The sequence below is a fragment of the Salmo salar genome, chromosome ssa16, assembly GCF_905237065.1.
Source record: "Salmo salar chromosome ssa16, Ssal_v3.1, whole genome shotgun sequence".
Lineage (NCBI taxonomy): Eukaryota > Metazoa > Chordata > Actinopteri > Salmoniformes > Salmonidae > Salmo > Salmo salar.
In genome coordinates this window covers 68701260-68720429 of record NC_059457.1, presented here as the reverse complement: position 1 = coordinate 68720429, position 19170 = coordinate 68701260, and the positions used below count along the sequence as shown (strand labels likewise).

General features: G+C 44.4%; 2 protein-coding genes across 7 annotated transcripts in view; one reads left to right on the top strand and one right to left on the bottom strand.

The window, feature by feature from the left end:
- Window positions 1–19170, top strand: part of LOC106574423 (gamma-aminobutyric acid receptor subunit alpha-5) — a 34416-nt gene that overhangs the window by 2813 nt on the left and 12433 nt on the right. For all 4 annotated transcript variants that reach the window (XM_014150304.2, XM_014150306.2, XM_014150302.2 and 1 more), the window contains exons 4-6: window positions 676–743; window positions 3529–3749; window positions 8609–8691. In XM_014150304.2, coding sequence (XP_014005779.1) covers window positions 676–743; window positions 3529–3749; window positions 8609–8691 — 372 coding nt within the window. The remainder of the gene's footprint in view (window positions 1–675; window positions 744–3528; window positions 3750–8608; window positions 8692–19170) is intronic.
- Window positions 1–19170, bottom strand: part of LOC106574421 (gamma-aminobutyric acid receptor subunit beta-3) — a 54340-nt gene that overhangs the window by 28985 nt on the left and 6185 nt on the right. The gene's annotated exons all lie outside the window — the stretch shown is intronic.

Below are 19170 nucleotides of genomic sequence, written 5' to 3'. Positions count from 1 at the left end.
GGGCTCGCGAAACTGCAGTATGCCAATGCTTAGCCTCATACATAATTTGTGATCCAGCATAGCATTTTCCCCCTCTGTAAAATCACACTCGCTAGACTTCTTGGATTCAGTGAGAAAAATAAAAGAGACTGTTCTAATATACAGAATTGCATTGACTGGAATGTGTTCCAAGAGCAAAGCAATCACAGTAATAGATCAATCCTAAGTGAGAAGGAACTGCACTGCCAACACGCCATATATCACACAGCCCCCCTCATGACCACCACCTCCATCTGCAAAAAGTAACCTTGAGATCCAGACCTGTATTCAGACGAGCGAGAGAGGGAGTCAAAGAGTGTTCACTGGAAGATAGATAGAAATATCCTGCATCTCTTAGAGAAAAGAAAATGCTCTACCTCCGATTTGGTCTTACAGTGATTTTTTAAATTTTTTTTCCCCCTTCTAAATTATGTTTTATAATGTCGCTAATGTAACACATGGATACATCCGACATGGATTTGCCAAATGGGGTTGGAGAACAGAGCTGCACTCACTTCCTTAGAATGGTTTCTGTCATTGAAGGCTGTAAGGATTTCAAATGGAAATCTCTATGATGATTACTCGCAAATTGAATTTGTCCCTGTCCCTTGTCTCTTCATGTTCACGGTCATATTCCACATTCCATTCTATCCACAGAAAAGGTCACGGAGATCAAAACCAATATATTTGTCACAAGCTTTGGCCCAGTTTCAGATACTGAAATGGTGAGTCAATTTACAGCCCATTTCATTATGCACCGTTTCAATGACATCCATTAACGTAATTCTTTGCGATAGGAGAAACACCACCCCCTCCTGTAAATGTTACAACACACAGCAATTATCCTAGACGCATATAATGGCATGCATTCATATTTTTTTGTTGAGTAATAAATCAATATATTATAAAGAAATACATCATGGGCCAGATTCCAGGATGCAGATTAAACCCAGTCCTGGACTGAAACGTTATTTCAATCTCCTTTTAGTATTTTATGTTGTTGTTGTCCTGGACTAGTTTTACAGTTTAATATTTTAATTTGACCAGTTTCTCACAGCAGGAAAAGAATCCTGCAGCAACAGGAAATGTGAATTATTACGTGGATTACAATTAACGGACATTTTTGGGGGCGTTGATACACTTTTCGTTAGGAAAAATCAAGTCCGACATTTTAAGGTGGAAATTGCTAACTTTAAACCTTTTTATTCTCATAGTTTATACAGATTGTCAATTAAAGATTTTTTTGCAAAAAGTATTATTATTATATTATAGATCGATTGACTATGACTTTGCAAATCACCCATTCTGTAGAAACTATGAGGATAGAAAGGTTCAGAACTTTTGTGAAACATCACAGCACAGTTGAAATATATATGGCGAAAAGAAATCCAACATGGATGGTGTTAAGAGATAGATGGGAGGGGCTGACTGGAGCTGAAGGGTGGGACCAATAACAACAAAATAAGTAATGTAAATATATACTGTGTCCGTAAAATGTACATAGGTTCAAAAATGTTGTGAAAAAGCACAGTTAAAAATATATGGCAAATAGAAATCAAACTGGATGGTCTTCAGAAATAGACGGGAGGGGTTGAGAGTAGTGGAAATATAGGAGTAAAAACAAACAAAAGATTGTAAAATATATTGTGTCTGTAAAATGTACAGTGCCTTCGGAAAGTATTCAGACCCCTTGACTTTTTCCACATTTCGTTAGGTTGCAGCCTTATTCTAAAATGTATTACATTGTTTTTTCCCCCCTCATCAATCTACAATACAATACAATGACAAAGCAAAAACAGATTTTTAGAATTTTTTACTAATTTATAATAATAAAAAACTACTGAAATGTCACTTTTACATAAGTATTCAGACGCTTTACTCAATACTTATTTGAAGCACCTTTGGCAGCGATTACAGCCTTGAGTCTTCTTGGGTATGACGCTACAAGCTTGGCACACCTGTATTTGGGGAGTTTCTCCCGTTCTTCTGTGCAGATCCTCTCAAGCTCTGACAGGTTGGATAGGGAACGTTGCTGCACAGCTATTTTCAGTTCTCTCCAGAGATGTTAGATCGGGTTCAAGTCCGGACTCTGGCTGGGCCACTCAAGGACATTCAGAGACTTGTCTCGAAGCCATTCCTGCATTGTCTTGGCTGTGTGCTTAGGGTCGTTGTCCTGTTGAAAGATGAACCTTCAACCCAGTTTGACGTCCTAAGCACTCAGGAGCAGTTTTTCATCAAGGATCTCTCTGTACTTTGCTCCGTTCATCTTTGCCTCGATCCTGACTAATCTCCCAGTCCCTGCCGCTGAAAAACATCCCCACAGCATGATGCTGCCACCACCATGCTTCACCGTAGGGATGGTTCCAGGTTTCCTCCAGACGTGATGCTTGGCATTCAGGCCAAAGAGTTCCATCTTGGTTTCATCAGACCAGAGAATCTCGTTTCTCATGGTCTGAGAGTCTTTAGGTGCCTTTTGGCAAACTCCAAGTGGGCTGTCATGTGCCTTTTACTGATGAGTGGCTTCCGTCTGGTCACTCTTCCACAAAGGCCTGACTGGTGGAGTGCTGCAGAGATGGTTCTCCTTCTGGAAGGTTCTCCTTTCTCCACAGAGGAACTCTAGACCTCAACGTATTGCTCAGTTTGGCTGGGCAGCCGGGCGGCCAGCTCTAGAAAGAGTCTTGGTGGTTCCAAACTTCTTCCATTTAAGAATGATGGAGACCACTTTGTTCTTGGGGACCTTCAATGCTGCAGAATTATTTTGGAACCCTTCCCCAGATCTGTGCCTCGACACATTCCTGTCTCGGATCTCTACGGACAATTCCTTCAACCTCATGGCTTGGTTTTTGCTCTGACATGCACTGTCAACTGTGGGACTTTATATAGACAGTTGTGTGCCTTTCCAAATCATGCCCAATCAATTGAATTTACCACAGGTGGACTCCAAGTTGTAGAAACATCTCAAGGGTGATCAATGGAAACAGGATGCACCTGAGCCCAATTTTGAGTCTCATTGCAAAGTGTCTGAATACTTATGTAAATACTTAAAAAAAAAAAATGTATATTTGTTTTTGCAAAAATGTCTAAAAACCTGTTTTTGCTTTGTCATTATGGGGTATTGTGTGTTGATTGCGAAGGATAATAAAAAAAAAAATCCATTTCAGAAAAAGTCTGTAACGTAACAAAATGTGGAAAAAGTCAATACTTTCCGAAGACAGCATGTATAAGTTGGAAGTAGAAGCTTAAGTGTTGTTGTTCGTTAGTTTACTCCAATTAGGGGAGGGGTGGTAGGGTTAGTCGAAAATACAAAATCGAATAAAATAAAATAATACAAAATGAAATACTTTAAAACCTTTTTAAACCTCAGGTACACTACACGTTGCATTTCCTCCTGCACAGGAACATTCTCAGAGTCAGAGGGATGAAATTAAAATAGCAGATCTGTATGTGTCCAAGGGTTTTGACTCAGAGTTTTATCACCATCTATCAACACCATGCTTCTCTCCACTTTAGGAATACACCATTGATGTGTTTTTCCGACAAAGCTGGAAAGACGAGCGCCTGTGTTTCAAAGGACCCATGGAGATGCTGCCCCTGAACAACCTCCTGGCCAGTAACATCTGGACCCCAGACACATTCTTCCTCAACGGGAAAAAGTCTATCGCCCACAACATGACCACGCCCAACAAGCTACTGAGACTGAAGGATGACGGGACGCTGCTCTACACTATGAGGTACCAACCACGTGCCTGTTCAGTACTATTTCAGATAGAAATGTATCACATAGAACGGATAGGAAGTACCTGTAATATAGTGTGGGGAATTGTGTCAGGTCTATTCAAATCAAATCACATTTTATTGGTCACATACACATGGTTAGCAGATGTTGATGCGAGTGTGACGAAATGCTTGTGCTTCTAGTTCCCGACAGTGCAGTAATATCTAACAAGTAATCAAACAAATTCACAATGACTACCTTATACACACAAATGTAAAGGGATGAATAAGAATATGTACATATAAATATATGGATGAGCGATGGCTGTGCGGCATAGGCAAGATGCAGTAGATGGTATAGAATGCAGTATATACATATGAGATGAGTAATGTAGGATATGTAGACATTATTAAAGTGGCGTTATTTAAAGTGACTAGTGATACCTTTATTAAATCCATTTATTAAATGTATTAAAGTGGACAGAGATTTGAGTCTCTATGTTAGCAGCAGCCACTCTATGTTAGTGATGGCTGTTTAACAGTCTGATGGCCTCTCTGTCCCAACTTTGATGCACTTGTACTGACCTCACCTTCTGGATGACAGCAGGGTGAACAGGCAGTGGCTCGGGTGGTTGTTGGCCTTGATGATCATTTTGGCCTTCCTGTGACATCGGGTGCTGTAGGTGTCCTGGAGGGCAGGTAGTTTGCCCCCGGTGATGCGTTGTGCAGACCGCACTACCCTGATGCGTTGTGCAGACCGCACCACCCTCTGGAGAGCCTTGCGGTTGAGGGCGGAGCAGTTGCTGTACCACGCAGTTATACAGCCCGACAGGATGCTCTCGATTGTGCATCTGTAAAGGTTTGTGAGTGTTTTAGGTGACAAACCAAATTTCTTCAGCCTCCTGAGGTTGAATAGGCACTGTTGAGCCTTCTTCACCACGCTGTCTGTGTGGGTGGACCATTTCAGTTTGTCCGGGATGTGTACGCCGAGGAACTTTCCACCTTCTCCACTACTGTCCCATCGATGTGGAGATGCTGTTTCCTGAAGTCCACGATCATCTCCTTTGTTTTGTTGACATTGAGTGTGAGGTTATTTTCCTGACACCACACTCCGAGGGCCCTCACCTCCTCCCTGTAGGCCGTCTCGTCGTTGTTGGTAATCAAGCTTACCACTGTAGTGACGTCTGCAAACTTGATGATTGAGTTGGAGGCGTGCATGGCCATGCAGTCATGGGTGAACAGGGAGTACAGGAGAGGGCTGAGAACGCACCCTTGTGGGGCCCCAGTGTTGAGGATCAACCCTCACCACATTGGGACGGCCCGTCAGAAAGTCCAGAAACCAGTTGCAAAGGGAGGAGTCGAGACCCAGGGTCTCAAGCTTATTGACAAGTTTGGAGGGTACTATGGTGTTAAATGCTGAGCTGTGGTCAATGAACAGCATTCTTACATAGGTATTCCTCTTGTCCAGATGGGATAGGGCAGTGTGCAGTGTGATGGCGATTGCGTCGCCTGTGGACCTATTGGAGCGGTAAGCAAAGTGGAGTGGGTCTAGGGTTTCAGGTAGGGTGGAGGTGATATGATCTTTGACTAGTCTCTCAAAGCACTTCATGATGACAGAAGTGAGTGCTACGGGGTGATAGTTATTTAGTTCAGTTACCTTAGCTTTCTTGGGAACAGGAACAATGGTGGCCAGCTTGAAGCATGTGGGCACATCAGACTGGGATAGGGATTGATTGAATATGTCCGTAAACACACCAGCCAGCTGTTCTGTGCATGCTCTGAGGACGCGGCTAGGGATGCCGTCTGGGCCGGCAGCCTTGAGAGGGTTAACACGTTTAAATGTTTTACTCACATTGGCCACGGTGAAGGAGAGCCCACAGGCTTTGGTAGCGGGCCGTGTCAGTGGCACTGTATTGTCCTCAAAGCGAGCAAAGAAGTTGTTTAGTTTGTCTGGAAGCAAGACGTCGGTGTCCGCGACGGGGCTGGTTTGCTTTTTGTAATCCGTGATTGACTGTAGACCCTGCCACATACGTCTCGTGTTTGAGCCGTTGAATTGTGACTCTACTTTGTCTCTATACTGACTCTTAGGTTGTTTGATTGCCTTGCGGAGGGAATAGCTACACTCTTTGTATTCGGTCATGTTTCCAGTCACCTTGCCCTGATTAAAAGCGGTGGTTTGCGCTTTCAGTTTTGCCCGAATACTGCCATCAATCCACGGTTTCTGGTTAGGGAGGTTTTAATAGTCACAGTGGGTACAACATCACCGATGCACTTGCTAGTAAACTTGCTCACCGAGTCAGCGTATAGGTCAATGTTGTTGTCTGAGGCTACCCGGAACATATCCCAGTCCACGTGATCAAAGAAGTCTTGAAGCACTCGTGCGTCAAACTAGGTAACATAATAATACAAATATCCCCATCAAATCTGTCAGTTTAAGCTAGGTATATGTTTCTTTGCGTTTTTCAAATCATGAGACATCCCGAAAAATCAGTCTTCTCACGAAAACCTCTGTAGCATCTGAATGATTTGGGCTACAAACTAATATGACCCCACTATGGAAAGGAGATATTCTCAAAAATACAATGGTGTTCTCCATTTTGGATTTACGATATCCGCAAGTGTCACTCGTCTGAAGGTAACTGGTAAAAAAAATAAAATGAAAGGAAGTATGGAGTTAGTTTTGTGCCAACAAAAAAGGGGGTTAAATATGTGTCCAAAAAACAAAAGTATTTCCTTACTGTAGCTTCCTTATATCTCTTAGATCAAGGAAAGACACTTCAAAATCTTATTCCACCTTTTATTTTTGGACTGTCTGTTTGGCTATTTATTAGTTATTTATTAGTGTTATTCAATGTGTTTCTATAGGCTATAGTAGTAAAGACCAAATTAAAATATTTTTGGGGAATACCTACAGGGGTCCTAAAATTCCAAATCAAATAGCTAAATGATCCATGGTATGACCATCTTAAAACAATTCCATATGTTAGCTGAACCTCCCCACCTCACCAAAAGGCTTAGTCTTATAGAGGATAATATCTGAGCTTTGTGTCTGAAAAACTAACGTTACGCTCACTGAAATACAGCCAGCCACGATTCACAAATGGCCCTTTACTGGTTTGGTTATTGTTGTTGTCTGTGTGTAGGAGGTAACAAAAGCCACAGCTATTCTACTCAGCCCAGCTCTTGGTAACGTAGGCTCAGACAATTTTCTTTTAATTTGTTCTTTGTGATGCTGTATTTTGTATGTTATGGGACACTGACCAATGTGTGGCAGGTTAGATGAAATATTCACCCTTGAATTCATAATAGACAGGAACAGAAAGTGATGACAACCATTAGCAATCATACGAAAAGATCAGGACTTCCTGGTATCATTTTAGGAAGTATAATTTATTCCATATCAATACCACCCACTGAAATAATCTTAATGCCAGATAAATAGATGCAAGAGAAATAGATGAACCATATTAACCCATTATAGCCATGTGACCTGGCACTATGTGGCACGATCAGGCATCGCCGTCACAGGAATCAAAGTCTGATGAGTGAACGAAGAAGCGGATATCGGGCCCATCATTTAAAAAAGGTAATAGATTTCCCAATGACTCAGGAAATGAAACATCAGGACGTTTCTGCTTTTAATCGCTCTGGTTTTACTACTGTCTCCTAATGTATTTCCATTACCAGGAAAGAGATTAGCGCGCTACCTAGATTTATTGCATGGCCCAGCCTTTCAGAATCCCCGACATCAGGGGAAAGCTCCTTCTCTCCAGTAGAGATAATGACTAAATGTGATTGCATTCTCACCCCCCGATTCCGAAACATTAGCCCGAGAGCAACAGAGTTTTCGGAAACCTTCAGAAAAGGTTGAAGCAAGTGAACATCATGTAGTATTCTTATTTCCAGAGCAAACTGTACCTCTGATGCAGGAAATATGCATATTAAGAAACTAGTGCAGTCTTTTTGCCATGTTCATTACTTTGAGGTGCACTGGTGACATCAACATGTAACAAGTAAATGTCCTAATGTTAATCACACAAGAAATGCAAGTGAATAATTGTGAATGCCAAAAAATGAGTAAGGCGGATGATTTAGAATAGATGACACCTGTTACATGTCATTTGAGGGGGAATTTGTAGCCCTAATTTTGTAAGGGAAAAAGGCAGCTCTCTATGCATGGACCTACATTAGGATATAGCTAATCAAACCTGTATACCAATATACTTTCCTTGTGAGACAGAAAATCAGGTTCTTCAATTTCCAGTCCTGCAGTTTCTCTTGTAACCACATGATGGCAGCCTTCCCTGTTCACAATACAGACCAATGAGAATCAGAGTTGGTCTTCGTATGATCCAATAAGATCTTAAAACACGTCAGCTGTCTTTGACACAAGATAAGCAAAGTAATAACATTGAATAAGGATGCAGTGAAGTGAACACAACCTGGGTCCATATGGTGGCCTCATTTCATTGTTATACCAATGTGTTTACATGTGTCACTATATGTGGTTACTTTGTGGACATGTTCTCTGTGAATACACTCTTGACGTACAGTACATGGGGGATTTGAAGTGAACCACAGCTGGGAATTCACAAATAATACAACCACCACAAGATGGCAGTATAATCAAATGTAATGCCATGTGCTTGGATAAGGGTGAATTCTTGGTGATTTTGTCCAGAAATACTACAAGGGGGGAAAAAACAACCTATAATGTACATGCATTGTGCTATCTATGCAACTAACATTAGCACTGGAGATGAAGATGTTGGTGATGATGGCGGCACTGGATTTGAAATAAACAGAATTATTATATGTAGTATATCTGTAGGGGATTTGTTATTTTTTTGTCTTGATCTTTTGTGTCTTTCTCTAGGTTAACCATATCGGCGGAGTGTCCCATGCAGTTGGAGGACTTCCCAATGGATGCTCATGCTTGCCCTTTGAAGTTTGGAAGCTGTGAGTAAAATTCCATGTGTTGATATTTAGTGTGTTACGCTTTGCCACGCTAATAATACAATGGCACAGATCCCATACGTATAAACATTACTAGGCCCAGACTTCTTATGATCTGAGTATGAGTCAATGACAACACTATTTATACCTTGGTCAAACCTCCAACTCAGTAAACTGCCAAATCAATTCCTCTAAAGAGACAATTGAGCTTGCACAGTATTCTGTAGGATGGTACATATGGAACAAGGAAAGAACACAGAATCCAGCCACAACCACGGCACTGTAATAAGGAATGACCTGAATCCTGAAACCGGAGGAGCTAAACCTGGTTCAGTTAAACTAGGTGGAGGGCCAAAAGGTCTATCTATCCTTTAATCAAATTGCTTGTCCTTAATTTCCTTTGGTAACCTGGCCCTTAATTACCTCTGGTAGCCAGGCCTTTAATTACCTTTGCTAACTTGGCACGTGGCCTGTGGCCTCAGCACCTGGGCTATCCTACTGTTCCACCTCGCCAGGGCTCCCAGGGTTGTATTATCATTTATCAATTAGACCTAAAAGCAGACTATGGTCAGGCAGGGCCATCCCCTAGACTTTTTGGGGGCCCTCTGCAAGATTTGATTGGAGGGCCCCCACACCTCGCTGGCAAAACATTTTGGTGGCCCCCCTCTTGACGGCGGAGAGAAAATGTTAGAGTTAAAGTACATTTCCTGCAATTGCCATGGGGCATAGAATTTCTTTTGCAATTTTTAAGCACATTTTCTGCAATTCTACACATTTTGCTATGGGGCGGAGAGAACATTTAGCAATTGTATAACTACTTCTATGCAATTCTACTCATTTTGTCATGGGGCGGAGAGAACATTTAGCAATTTTATAACTCATTCTATGCAATTCTTCTCATTTTGCCATGGAGCAGAGAAAAAAAGTAGCAGTTTTACAGATCATTTCCTGCAATTCTACACATTTTGCCATGGGGTGGAGCAAATTCTTTGCAGTTTTAAAGATCATTTCCAGAAATTTGACACATTTTGCAATGACTTATGCCATGTTAATATAATATTTGATTGAGAGTGACTAACAAAATCAATGGCCCTTCGTGCCTGGTCGGTAATTCAGCCAGGATTACTACATTTACATTTTAGTCATTTAGCAGACACTCTTATCCAGAGTGGCTTTTAGCCGCAATTATGGTTAAGTGCCTTGCTCAAGGGCAGATCGACAGATTTTTCTCCTAGTTGGCTCAGGGATTCAAACCACAACTGTCCGGTTACTGGTCCAACACTCTTAACCACCAGGCTACCTGCCGCCACTACTACAAGTTTAAAAAGCTGGCTAGAACTATTTACCTTTTTTTTATGCTGACATGGGCTAATTGAGTGACTGGCATAACAAGAAAAAAACTGCTTATGCACAACCAAGTTTCGAAATTTCACCCCGTGTATTCTGCTACTCTAATTCTCAACAGTTAGTTGAAACCCCTCCACCCCCTCTCAAATTGAAAACCCTAAGTTCCTAAACCCAGAGGACTTCCAGAACTGGAAACCGCTTTGTACTGTGGTATCCAGCAGTCACACCAGCATCTGCGGCTAAGCATCTTATCCTGTTATGTTAACAGTCTCCTGAAGTGATGTGGGTTGGGGCAAGGGGGGGGGGGGTTGGTATGGGTGTTGCCTGCCTGCCTGCCTGGTTTAAGTGCTGGCCTGAAATAGCTCAGCTGTACTTTGACCTTTTAGACGCGGACACCACAGATGGATAGTCCCAGGGAAGCTAATAGGAATGCCCTCACGCCATGTCACACTATAGTAAACCCTGGGCTTTGTCACACCATAGTACGTATATAGCCAGATTACCCAGCTGATTGAACTGCTCCTACAGATGTAGGATCTTAAGTTGATCACTCTTTTGTTGCTGAGAATTTTTCTGCTAAGCAGGAAATGGAAACTTGTAGTGTATTTGAGTTTTAAAAAGGCTTCTAAAGTTTAGAATTTCACTTTGAAATTTCAGACTAGGTTTGCCCTAACGAAAAAGTCCAGACACTCAGAAAACACTTGCATTTGAGTAATTTACATACAGAGCGTACCGATACAGTTACTACAGTATAGCCAGTTGTCTGAGCACTGTGACCACAGGCTCTATTTCTCATTCTATCACCCACACATCCCACTTCACCACCAGATAAAACTGCTTTCCTGTGCAGCCCAGCTCACAGGGGATATGAAGGATGATGGAAAGTGTATCTTGGCCCACAGTTGACCTTTTTTCAAGCAGCACAGAAAAACTAAGTCTTATCAAATAATGTTCATGATAAGTAGGATGGATGTGGTAGTGTGTGGGGAGGAGGGAGTGTGTGTATGTTTGCACAGATGTGGGATTGTAATTTGATCACCCTGTTGCAGGAGAACTGTTGCAGGACATTTAAAATGTGTAGTCTATTTGAGAGTTAAAAATGCTTCTGAAGTTTGTCATTTCCAATTAGAAATTTTAGACTTTATTGCCCTAACGAAAAATGTATCAACCTCTATGAAAATGTCCATTAATTATAATCCACTTAATCATTTATATTTCCTGTTGCTGCAGGATTATTTTCCTACTACAGCAAACTGGAACAAATGAAGTTCCTACATTTGTATAGGTCTGTGGAGTAGCATGGAAAATGTCTGACCTGATCATGCTGCTGCTGCTAAGACGAAATTCGGGAGTCAATGCAACGTCATATTTGAGACATGGGATCTGCTTCTTATGCTTTTTGACTTACATTGTATTGATAGCAGACACTCTTTTTAAGATTAACTCATAACTAGTGTACTGTACTACAAGGAACAATAAAATATAGAAATCACCAGCAAAAAAACATCACAGGTCAAAAATGTGCCCTTTTGACACTATTCCACATCTAAATTCATAAAATGGTTAAATTGATGTAAAAATTATATTGTGATACAGAAATAATCTACAAGAGTGTTGTAATAAACAGTCATTGAAGTCTGTGGAATGATGACGACACTCAAGTCTCTCTCAGTCTTCAACCTATCAGAGCTGTGGTGAACTGAAGTGCTTTTAGGAGCTGGGTTCTCTATTGTCATCCATGCATTACTAACCCAAGGCTATCTGTATGAAGTGGAGAGATGGAGAGTACAGAGGACCATATGCGTCCCAAATGGCACCCTATTCCCTATTTTGTGCACTACTTTTGACCCAGGTCAAAAGTAGTGCACCATATAGGGAATAGGGTGCTATTTGGGACCTGGGCACAGCCTCTTTTGATAAACGAAGCTGATTTAAATGGGTTGTATACTACAGGCAAGGCTCAATCAGTGCATTGCTGTATACCCGGTGTAGCTCTTTTCTATTCCCATGGTCAAGTAAAATCACAGGAGGGTTTTAGATGCTGTAAAACCATCCTATTACTATTATGTACTAGCACACTCTCCTCACAGGTACAGTAGATGGCTCAAGTTTTCAGATTAAGATGTATAGGTGTGTGGACAGTATGTAAACAAAGATTATATCAAATCTGTCCATCATTTCATTTGTTCATTTGTTTGTTCATTCGTTCATTCATTCGTGTACTCATTCATTCATCCATTCATTCATTCGTTTACTCATTCATTCATCCATTAATTCATTAATTTACTCATTCATCTATCGCAACTCCTAATGTTCATGTTATGTAATAGATGGGTGTGTAACGTGCAATCTCAAAGTCAGGAAGAGGTTGCCGTAAAGTTGGCATATGTGACAGGCCCCGTCTGCCAAATCCTTTAGCTCTACTACTAAATCATGGTATTCCCCGCATCATTATCCTTAAGGCTTCTAAACCCACCCAACTTTACATTTTGGCCCTGGCTTTCGGCTAAAGTCATCCAAGAAGTTTGACTGTAAATAGCAATCCACTAGGCATGGGCCAGTAGTACCAGTATTACAGCAAACTGCTATGACATGAAATTGAGCTTGGTTGCTTAGTTACTGCACTTTACATTGATCCATCACTTTCTTTTTCTTTGTTCTTCCCACCCAACACACGCGCACACACACACACACACACACACACACACACACACACACACACACACACACACACACACACACAGTCCTTACATGACAAATGCCTTTAATTTTCCTTCTTCAGCTTGGGAGAAACGCTCGTTTAGTCCTTAGAAACATTCACAGTGGACCTCATTTTGATTATTTTCTTTAATCCAGAAAGACACTTTGTCATCCGGGGGATTAAACTACAGTTACTCTTTTCATCCATAATTAGAAAAAAAATAAAAGATAGAAAAAAAATGTGCATGGAACATGGAAATGAAGTAGAAATGAAGTAGACTGGTACAGTGTATAGCCTTGAAGAACATGACTCACCCTCACATTTTCTTTCTCTCTCTCAGTGTTCTCTCTCTCTCTGTTTCCTTTTCTTTCTTCCAGGCTCCTGTGGCTCATCCCTTTCTTAACCTGGTTCTCTAGGCCTTTGTGTTTTTCTATTTTATATACAGACCATCTACAAAAGCTGAGGAATCTATAGAGATGTAGGATATTAATTTGATCAACCTGTTGCAGGAGGTTGTAAATGTAGTGTATTTGAGGATTTAAAAGGCTTCTGACGTTTGTAATTTCCACTTTGAAATTCATTTTAGACTGGATTTTAACTTACGAAAAATGCCAGTCAATTACAATCCAATTAACAATTCAAATTTCTTGTTGCTGAAGGATTATTTTCCTGCTGTAGTAAATGAAGATCCTATATCTGTACCTCCACTCATTCCCCATGGTTCTGACTGGCCCATTATTCCTCACTATCCACCTTCCTCTGCATCTCCCTGCATGCTTAAAGAGACCTAAGGCCTCAAATTGATAGCAGACAGGAAAGGTGCTGTTTCTGAGGTTTCTCTCAGAATGTTGGCCCTCTATTTTTAGGACAGGTGTGGTTTCATGTCAATATCCAACAGTGTTTCAACAGTGACAGTGTTCAGGAGAGGAACAGCTTGCTAGTTGTTTCAGTTTAAATGAGGTTAACGCCTCTGATAAAACGTAAATCCTTCATCTGCACTTGATTGAATTCTCTTTGTTGGACTGCAGGTACTGTCCTAGCCAGTGCTTTCCTAAATCCCGACAGTAGATACTGACTACCCTAAAGGTTGCAATTATACTTTACATAAAATATAAACGCAACATGCAACAATTTCAAAGATTTTACTGAGTTACAGTTCATATCATGAAATCAGTCAATTGCAATAAATTCATTAGGCCCTAATCTGTGCATTACCATGCTGAAAGATGAGCTGATGGCAGCGGATGAATGCATGACAATTGCCCAAAGGGTCTCTTCACTGTATCTCGGTGCATTCAAATTGCCATCAATATAATGCAATTGTGTTCATTGTCCTTAGCTTATGCCTGCCCATACCATAACCCCATCGCCACCATGGGGCACTCTGTTCCCAACATTGACATCAGCAAATTGCTCGCTCACATGACGCCATACACAGGGTCTGCGGTTGCGAGGCCAATTGTTCGTAATGCCAAATTCCCCAAAACGACGTTGGAGGCGGCGTATGGTAGAGAAATGAACATTCAATTATCTGGCAATAGCTCTGGTGGACATTCCTGCAGTCAGCATGCCAATTGCACGCTCCCTCAAAACGTGAGACATATGTGGCTGTCACACTGATCTGTTTCACCTGTCTTGTCACTTTGGAATAAAGATGTGGAACTCTACATATGCTGCACCTTGGTCTCGTTCTTACGACAACCGTGACAGAATATCACATGGGAGGAGATAGAGAGGGGGTCGGTCGACCCAAGGAGAGTACCAGAGCCCGCCTGGGATTTGATGGAACAGTGTGAGGAGGGATACCGGAGAATGGAGTTGGCTAGGAGTATGCGGCAACGCAGGCGGGCTGAAGATCGGGTCATCAGTCCGGTGCCATCTGTGCCGGCTCCACGCACCAGATCTCCAGTGCGCCTCCCCAGCCCGGTACGTCAGGTGCCTGCTCCTTGCACTCGCCCTGAAGAGCCAGAGACCATCAGGGAGGCAATGGGGAAGTTGGGAGAGAGAGAGATGAGAGAGATGTTGTGCAAGTGTGTTCTGCTCAACATCCGACCAGAGGATCCGGTTAGCAGTCTGGTGCAACCTGTGCCGGCCCCACGCATCAGGCCTCCAGTGCGCCTCCCCAGTTCGGTACATCCTGTGCCTGCTCCTTGCACTCGCCCGGAAGTTTGTGTCACCAGTCTGTTACCACCTGTGCCGGCTCCACGCACTAGACCTCCAGTGCGCCTTCCCAGTCCGGTACGTCCTGTGCCTGCTCCTTGCACTGAAGTGTGTGTCACCAGTCCGGTACCACCTGTGCCAGCTCCACGCATCAGGCCTCCAGTGCGCCTCCCCAGTCCGGTACATCCTGTGCCTGCTCCTCGCACTCGCCCTGAAGTGGGTGTCACCAGTCCGGTGCCACCTGTACCGGCTCTACGCACTCGGCCTCCAGTGCGCATTCACAGTCCAGAGCATCCGGCGACGGTCCCCAGTCCAGAGCTACCGGCGACGGTCCCCAGTCCAGAGCTTCCGGCGACGGTACCCAGTCCATAGCTTCCGGCGACGGTCCCCATTCCATAGCTTCTGGCGACGGTCCCCATTCCGGAGCCTCCGGCGACGGTCCACAGTCCGGAGCCTCCGCGACGGTCCACAGTCCGGAACCTCCTGCGACGGTCCACAGTCCGGAACCTCCTGCGACGGTCCACAGTCCGGAACCTCCTGCGACGGTCCACAGTCCGGAACCTCCTGCGACGGTCCACAGTCCGGAACATCCTGCGACGGTCCACAGGCCGGAACCTCCTGTGACGGTCCACAGGCCGGAACCTCCTGTGACGGTCCACAGTCCGGAACCTCCTGCGACGGTCTACAGTCCGGAACCTCCTGCGACGGTCTACGGTCTGGAACCTCCAGCGACGGTCAACGGTCCGGAACCTCCAGCGACGGTCAACGGTCTGGAACCTCCAGCTCCATGGCCGGAGACTTCCCCTGCGCCGATGCCCAGTCCAAGCACGGCGTCCAGTCCAGCTCCAAGGCCAGAGTCTTCTTCTGCGCCGATGCCCAGTCCAGGCACGGCCTCCAGTCCAGCTCCAGGGCAGGAGCCTTCCTCTGCGACGGTGCCCAGTCCAGGCAAGGCGTCCGGTCCAGCTCCATGGCCGGAGCCTTCTTCTGCGCCGATGCCCGGTCCAGGCACGGCGTCCAACCCAGCTCCAGGGCCGGAGCCTTCCTCTGCGCCAGTGCCCAGTCCATGCATGGCGTTCAGCCCGGCGCCATGGGCTATACTGGGAGTCTTCTACAGTGAGGGAATTAAGTATTTGATCCCCTGCTGATTTTGTACGTTTGCCCACTGACAAAGAAATTATCAGTCTATAATTTTAATGGTAGGTTTATTTGAACAGTGAGAGACAGAATAACAACAAAAAAATCCAGAAAAACACATGTCAAAAATGTTATAAAATGATTAGCATTTTAATGAGGGAAATAAGTATTTGACCCCTCTGCAAAACATGACTTAGTACTTGGTGGCAAAACCCTTGTTGGCAATCACAGAGGTCAGACGTTTCTTGTAGTTGGCCACCAGGTTTGCACACATCTCAGGAGGGATTTTATCCCACTCCTCTTTGCAGATCTTCTCCAAGTCGTTAAGGTTTCGAGGGTGACGTTTGGCAACTCGAACCTTCAGCGTCCTCCACAGATTTTCTATGGGATTAAGGTCTGGAGACTGGCTAGGCCACTCCAGGACCTTAATGTGCTTCTTCTTGAGCCACTCCTTTGTTGCCATGGCTGTGTGTTTTGCGTCATTGTCATGCTGGAATACCCATCCACGACCCATTTTCAATGCCCTGGCTGAGGGAAGGAGGTTCTCACCCAAGATTTGACGGTACATGGCCCCGTCCATCGTCCCTTTGATGTGGTGAAGTTGTCCTGTCCCCTTAGCAGAAAAACACCCCCAAAGCATAATGTTTCCACCTCCATGTTTGACGGTGGGGATGGTGTTCTTGGGGTCATAGGCAGCGTTCCTCCTCCTCCAAACACGGCGAGTTGAGTTGATGCCAAAGAGCTCCATTTTGGTCTCATCTGACCACAACACTTTCACCCAGTTATCCTCTGAATCATTCAGATGTTCATTGGCAAACTTCAGACGGGCATGTATATGTGCTTTCTTGAGCAGGCGGACCTTGCAGGCGCTGCAGGATTTCAGTCCTTCACGGCGTAGTGTGTTACCAATTGTTTTCTTGGTGACTATGGTCCCAGCTGCCTTGAGATCATTGACAAGATCCTCCCGTGTAGTTCTGGGCTGATCCCTCACCGTTCTCATGATCATTGCAACTCCACGAGGTGAGATCTTGCATGGAGCCCCAGACCGAGGGAGATTGACAGTTCCTTTGTGTTTCTTCCATTTGCGAATAATCGCACCAACTGTTGTCACCTTCTCACCAAGCTGCTTGGTGAAGGTCTTGTAGCCCATTCCAGCCTTGTGTAGGTCTACAATCTTGTCCCTGACATCCTTGGAGAGCTCTTTGGTCTTGGCCATGGTGGAGAGTTTGGAATCAGATTGATTGATTGTTTCTGTGGACAGGTGTCTTTTATACAGGTAACAAGCTGAGATTAGGAGCACTCCCTTTAAGAGTGTGCTCCTAATCTCAGCTCGTTACCTGTATAAAAGACACCTGAGAGCCAGAAATCTTTCTGATTGAGAGGGGGTCAAATACTTATTTCCCTCATTAAAATGCAAATCAATTTCTAACATTTTTGACATGTGTTTTTCTGGATTTTGTTGTTGTTATTCTGTCTCTCACTGTTCAAATAAACCTACCATTAAAATTATAGACTGATAATTTCTTTGTCAGTGGGCAAACGTACAAAATCAGCAGGGGATCAAATACTTTTTTCCCTCACTGTAACTCCTATTACTTGTACCCCTATCTATGTTATCCTGCTGTGGGGTGATTGGTCTAAATCTCTCCGGGTGATCATTGAACCTGGGACTGATGAGAGCTTCATGGACGCTACTCTAGTATCTGAGCTGGGTATCTCCATACAAATCCTCTCCATTCCCATGGAGGTCAGAGCGCTGGACGGACGCTCCATTGGCAGGGTCACTCACAGTACGGTTCCCACTAACATGCGAGTGTCGGGCAATCACAGTGAGTCCATACAGCTTCTACATATTGAATCTCCCCATGTTCCTGTCGTTTTGGGGTTTTCATGGCTCCAGAGGCACAACCCCCTGATTGACTGGACCACTGGTTCTATCCTGGGTTGGAGCCTGTTTTGCCACTCACATTGCCTTAAAGTGGCGCAGCCTGCCCCGGGACGTCCTACTGCGGGCTCTGGAAAAGCATTGGATTTCTCTGCCGTTTCCGCGGAGTACCTGGACCTCCTGGAGGTTTTCAGTAAGGCTCGCGCCACCTCCCTTCCTCCGCATCACCCCTATGATTGCGCCATTGACTTTCTCCCGGGCACCACACTGCCTCGTGGGCGGCTGTATTCCCTCTCTGGCCCTGAGACCAAGGCCATGGAGGAGTACACTAAGGACTCTCTGGCTGCTGGGAGCATTTGACCTTCTGCCTCCCCTGCCGGCACAGGTTTCTTCTTTGTGGAAAAGAAGGGCAAGACCCTGCGTCCATGTATCAACTCCCGGGGCCTCAATGATATCACTTCGAAGAATCGTTACCCTCTACAACTCATCTCCTCGACTTTCAAACCTCTCCAGGGGGCAACCATCTTTTCTAAGTTGGACCGTCGGAACGCCTACCACCGAGTTCGGATACGGGAAGGAGCCAAGTGGAAGACCGCCTTCAACCCAGCTAACAGACACTATGATACCTGGTCATGCCGTTTGGACTAACCAACGCCCCTGCAGTGTTCCAGGCCCTGGTCAACGATGTGCTCTGTGACATGCTGAATCGGTTTGTGTTTGTCTACCTCAATGACATCCTTGTTTGCTCCTGTTCTGCTCAAGAGCATGTCCGACAAGTCCTCCAGCGCCTCCTGGAGAACCAGTTGTTTGTGAAAACTGAGAAGAGTGAATTCCATTCGCTCCACTCTCTCTTTTCTGGTATACGTCATCTTTGAAGGGAACGTTCAGATGGATCCTGACAAGGTGAGAGTGGTGGAGGATTGGCCCCAACACACCTTTAGAGTTCAGCTGCATCGTTTTCTGGGATACAGTCCTTTCTACAGCTGCTTTATTTGGGGCTACAGCACCCTGGCTACTCCTCTCTCTGCACTCACTTCTCCTAAGGTGCTGTTCACATGGTCCCAAGCTGCCGACAGGGCGTCCCGTCAGTTCGTGGTGGAGGTTGACGCCTTGGACGTTGGAGTGGGGCCGTTCTGTCCCAACGTTCGGCCCAGGACCAAATGTTGCACCCCTGCGCTTTCCTTTCTCATTGCCTGAATTCCACTGAGAGGAACTATGACGTTGGTAATTGGGAGCTTCTTGCGGTCAAGTTGGC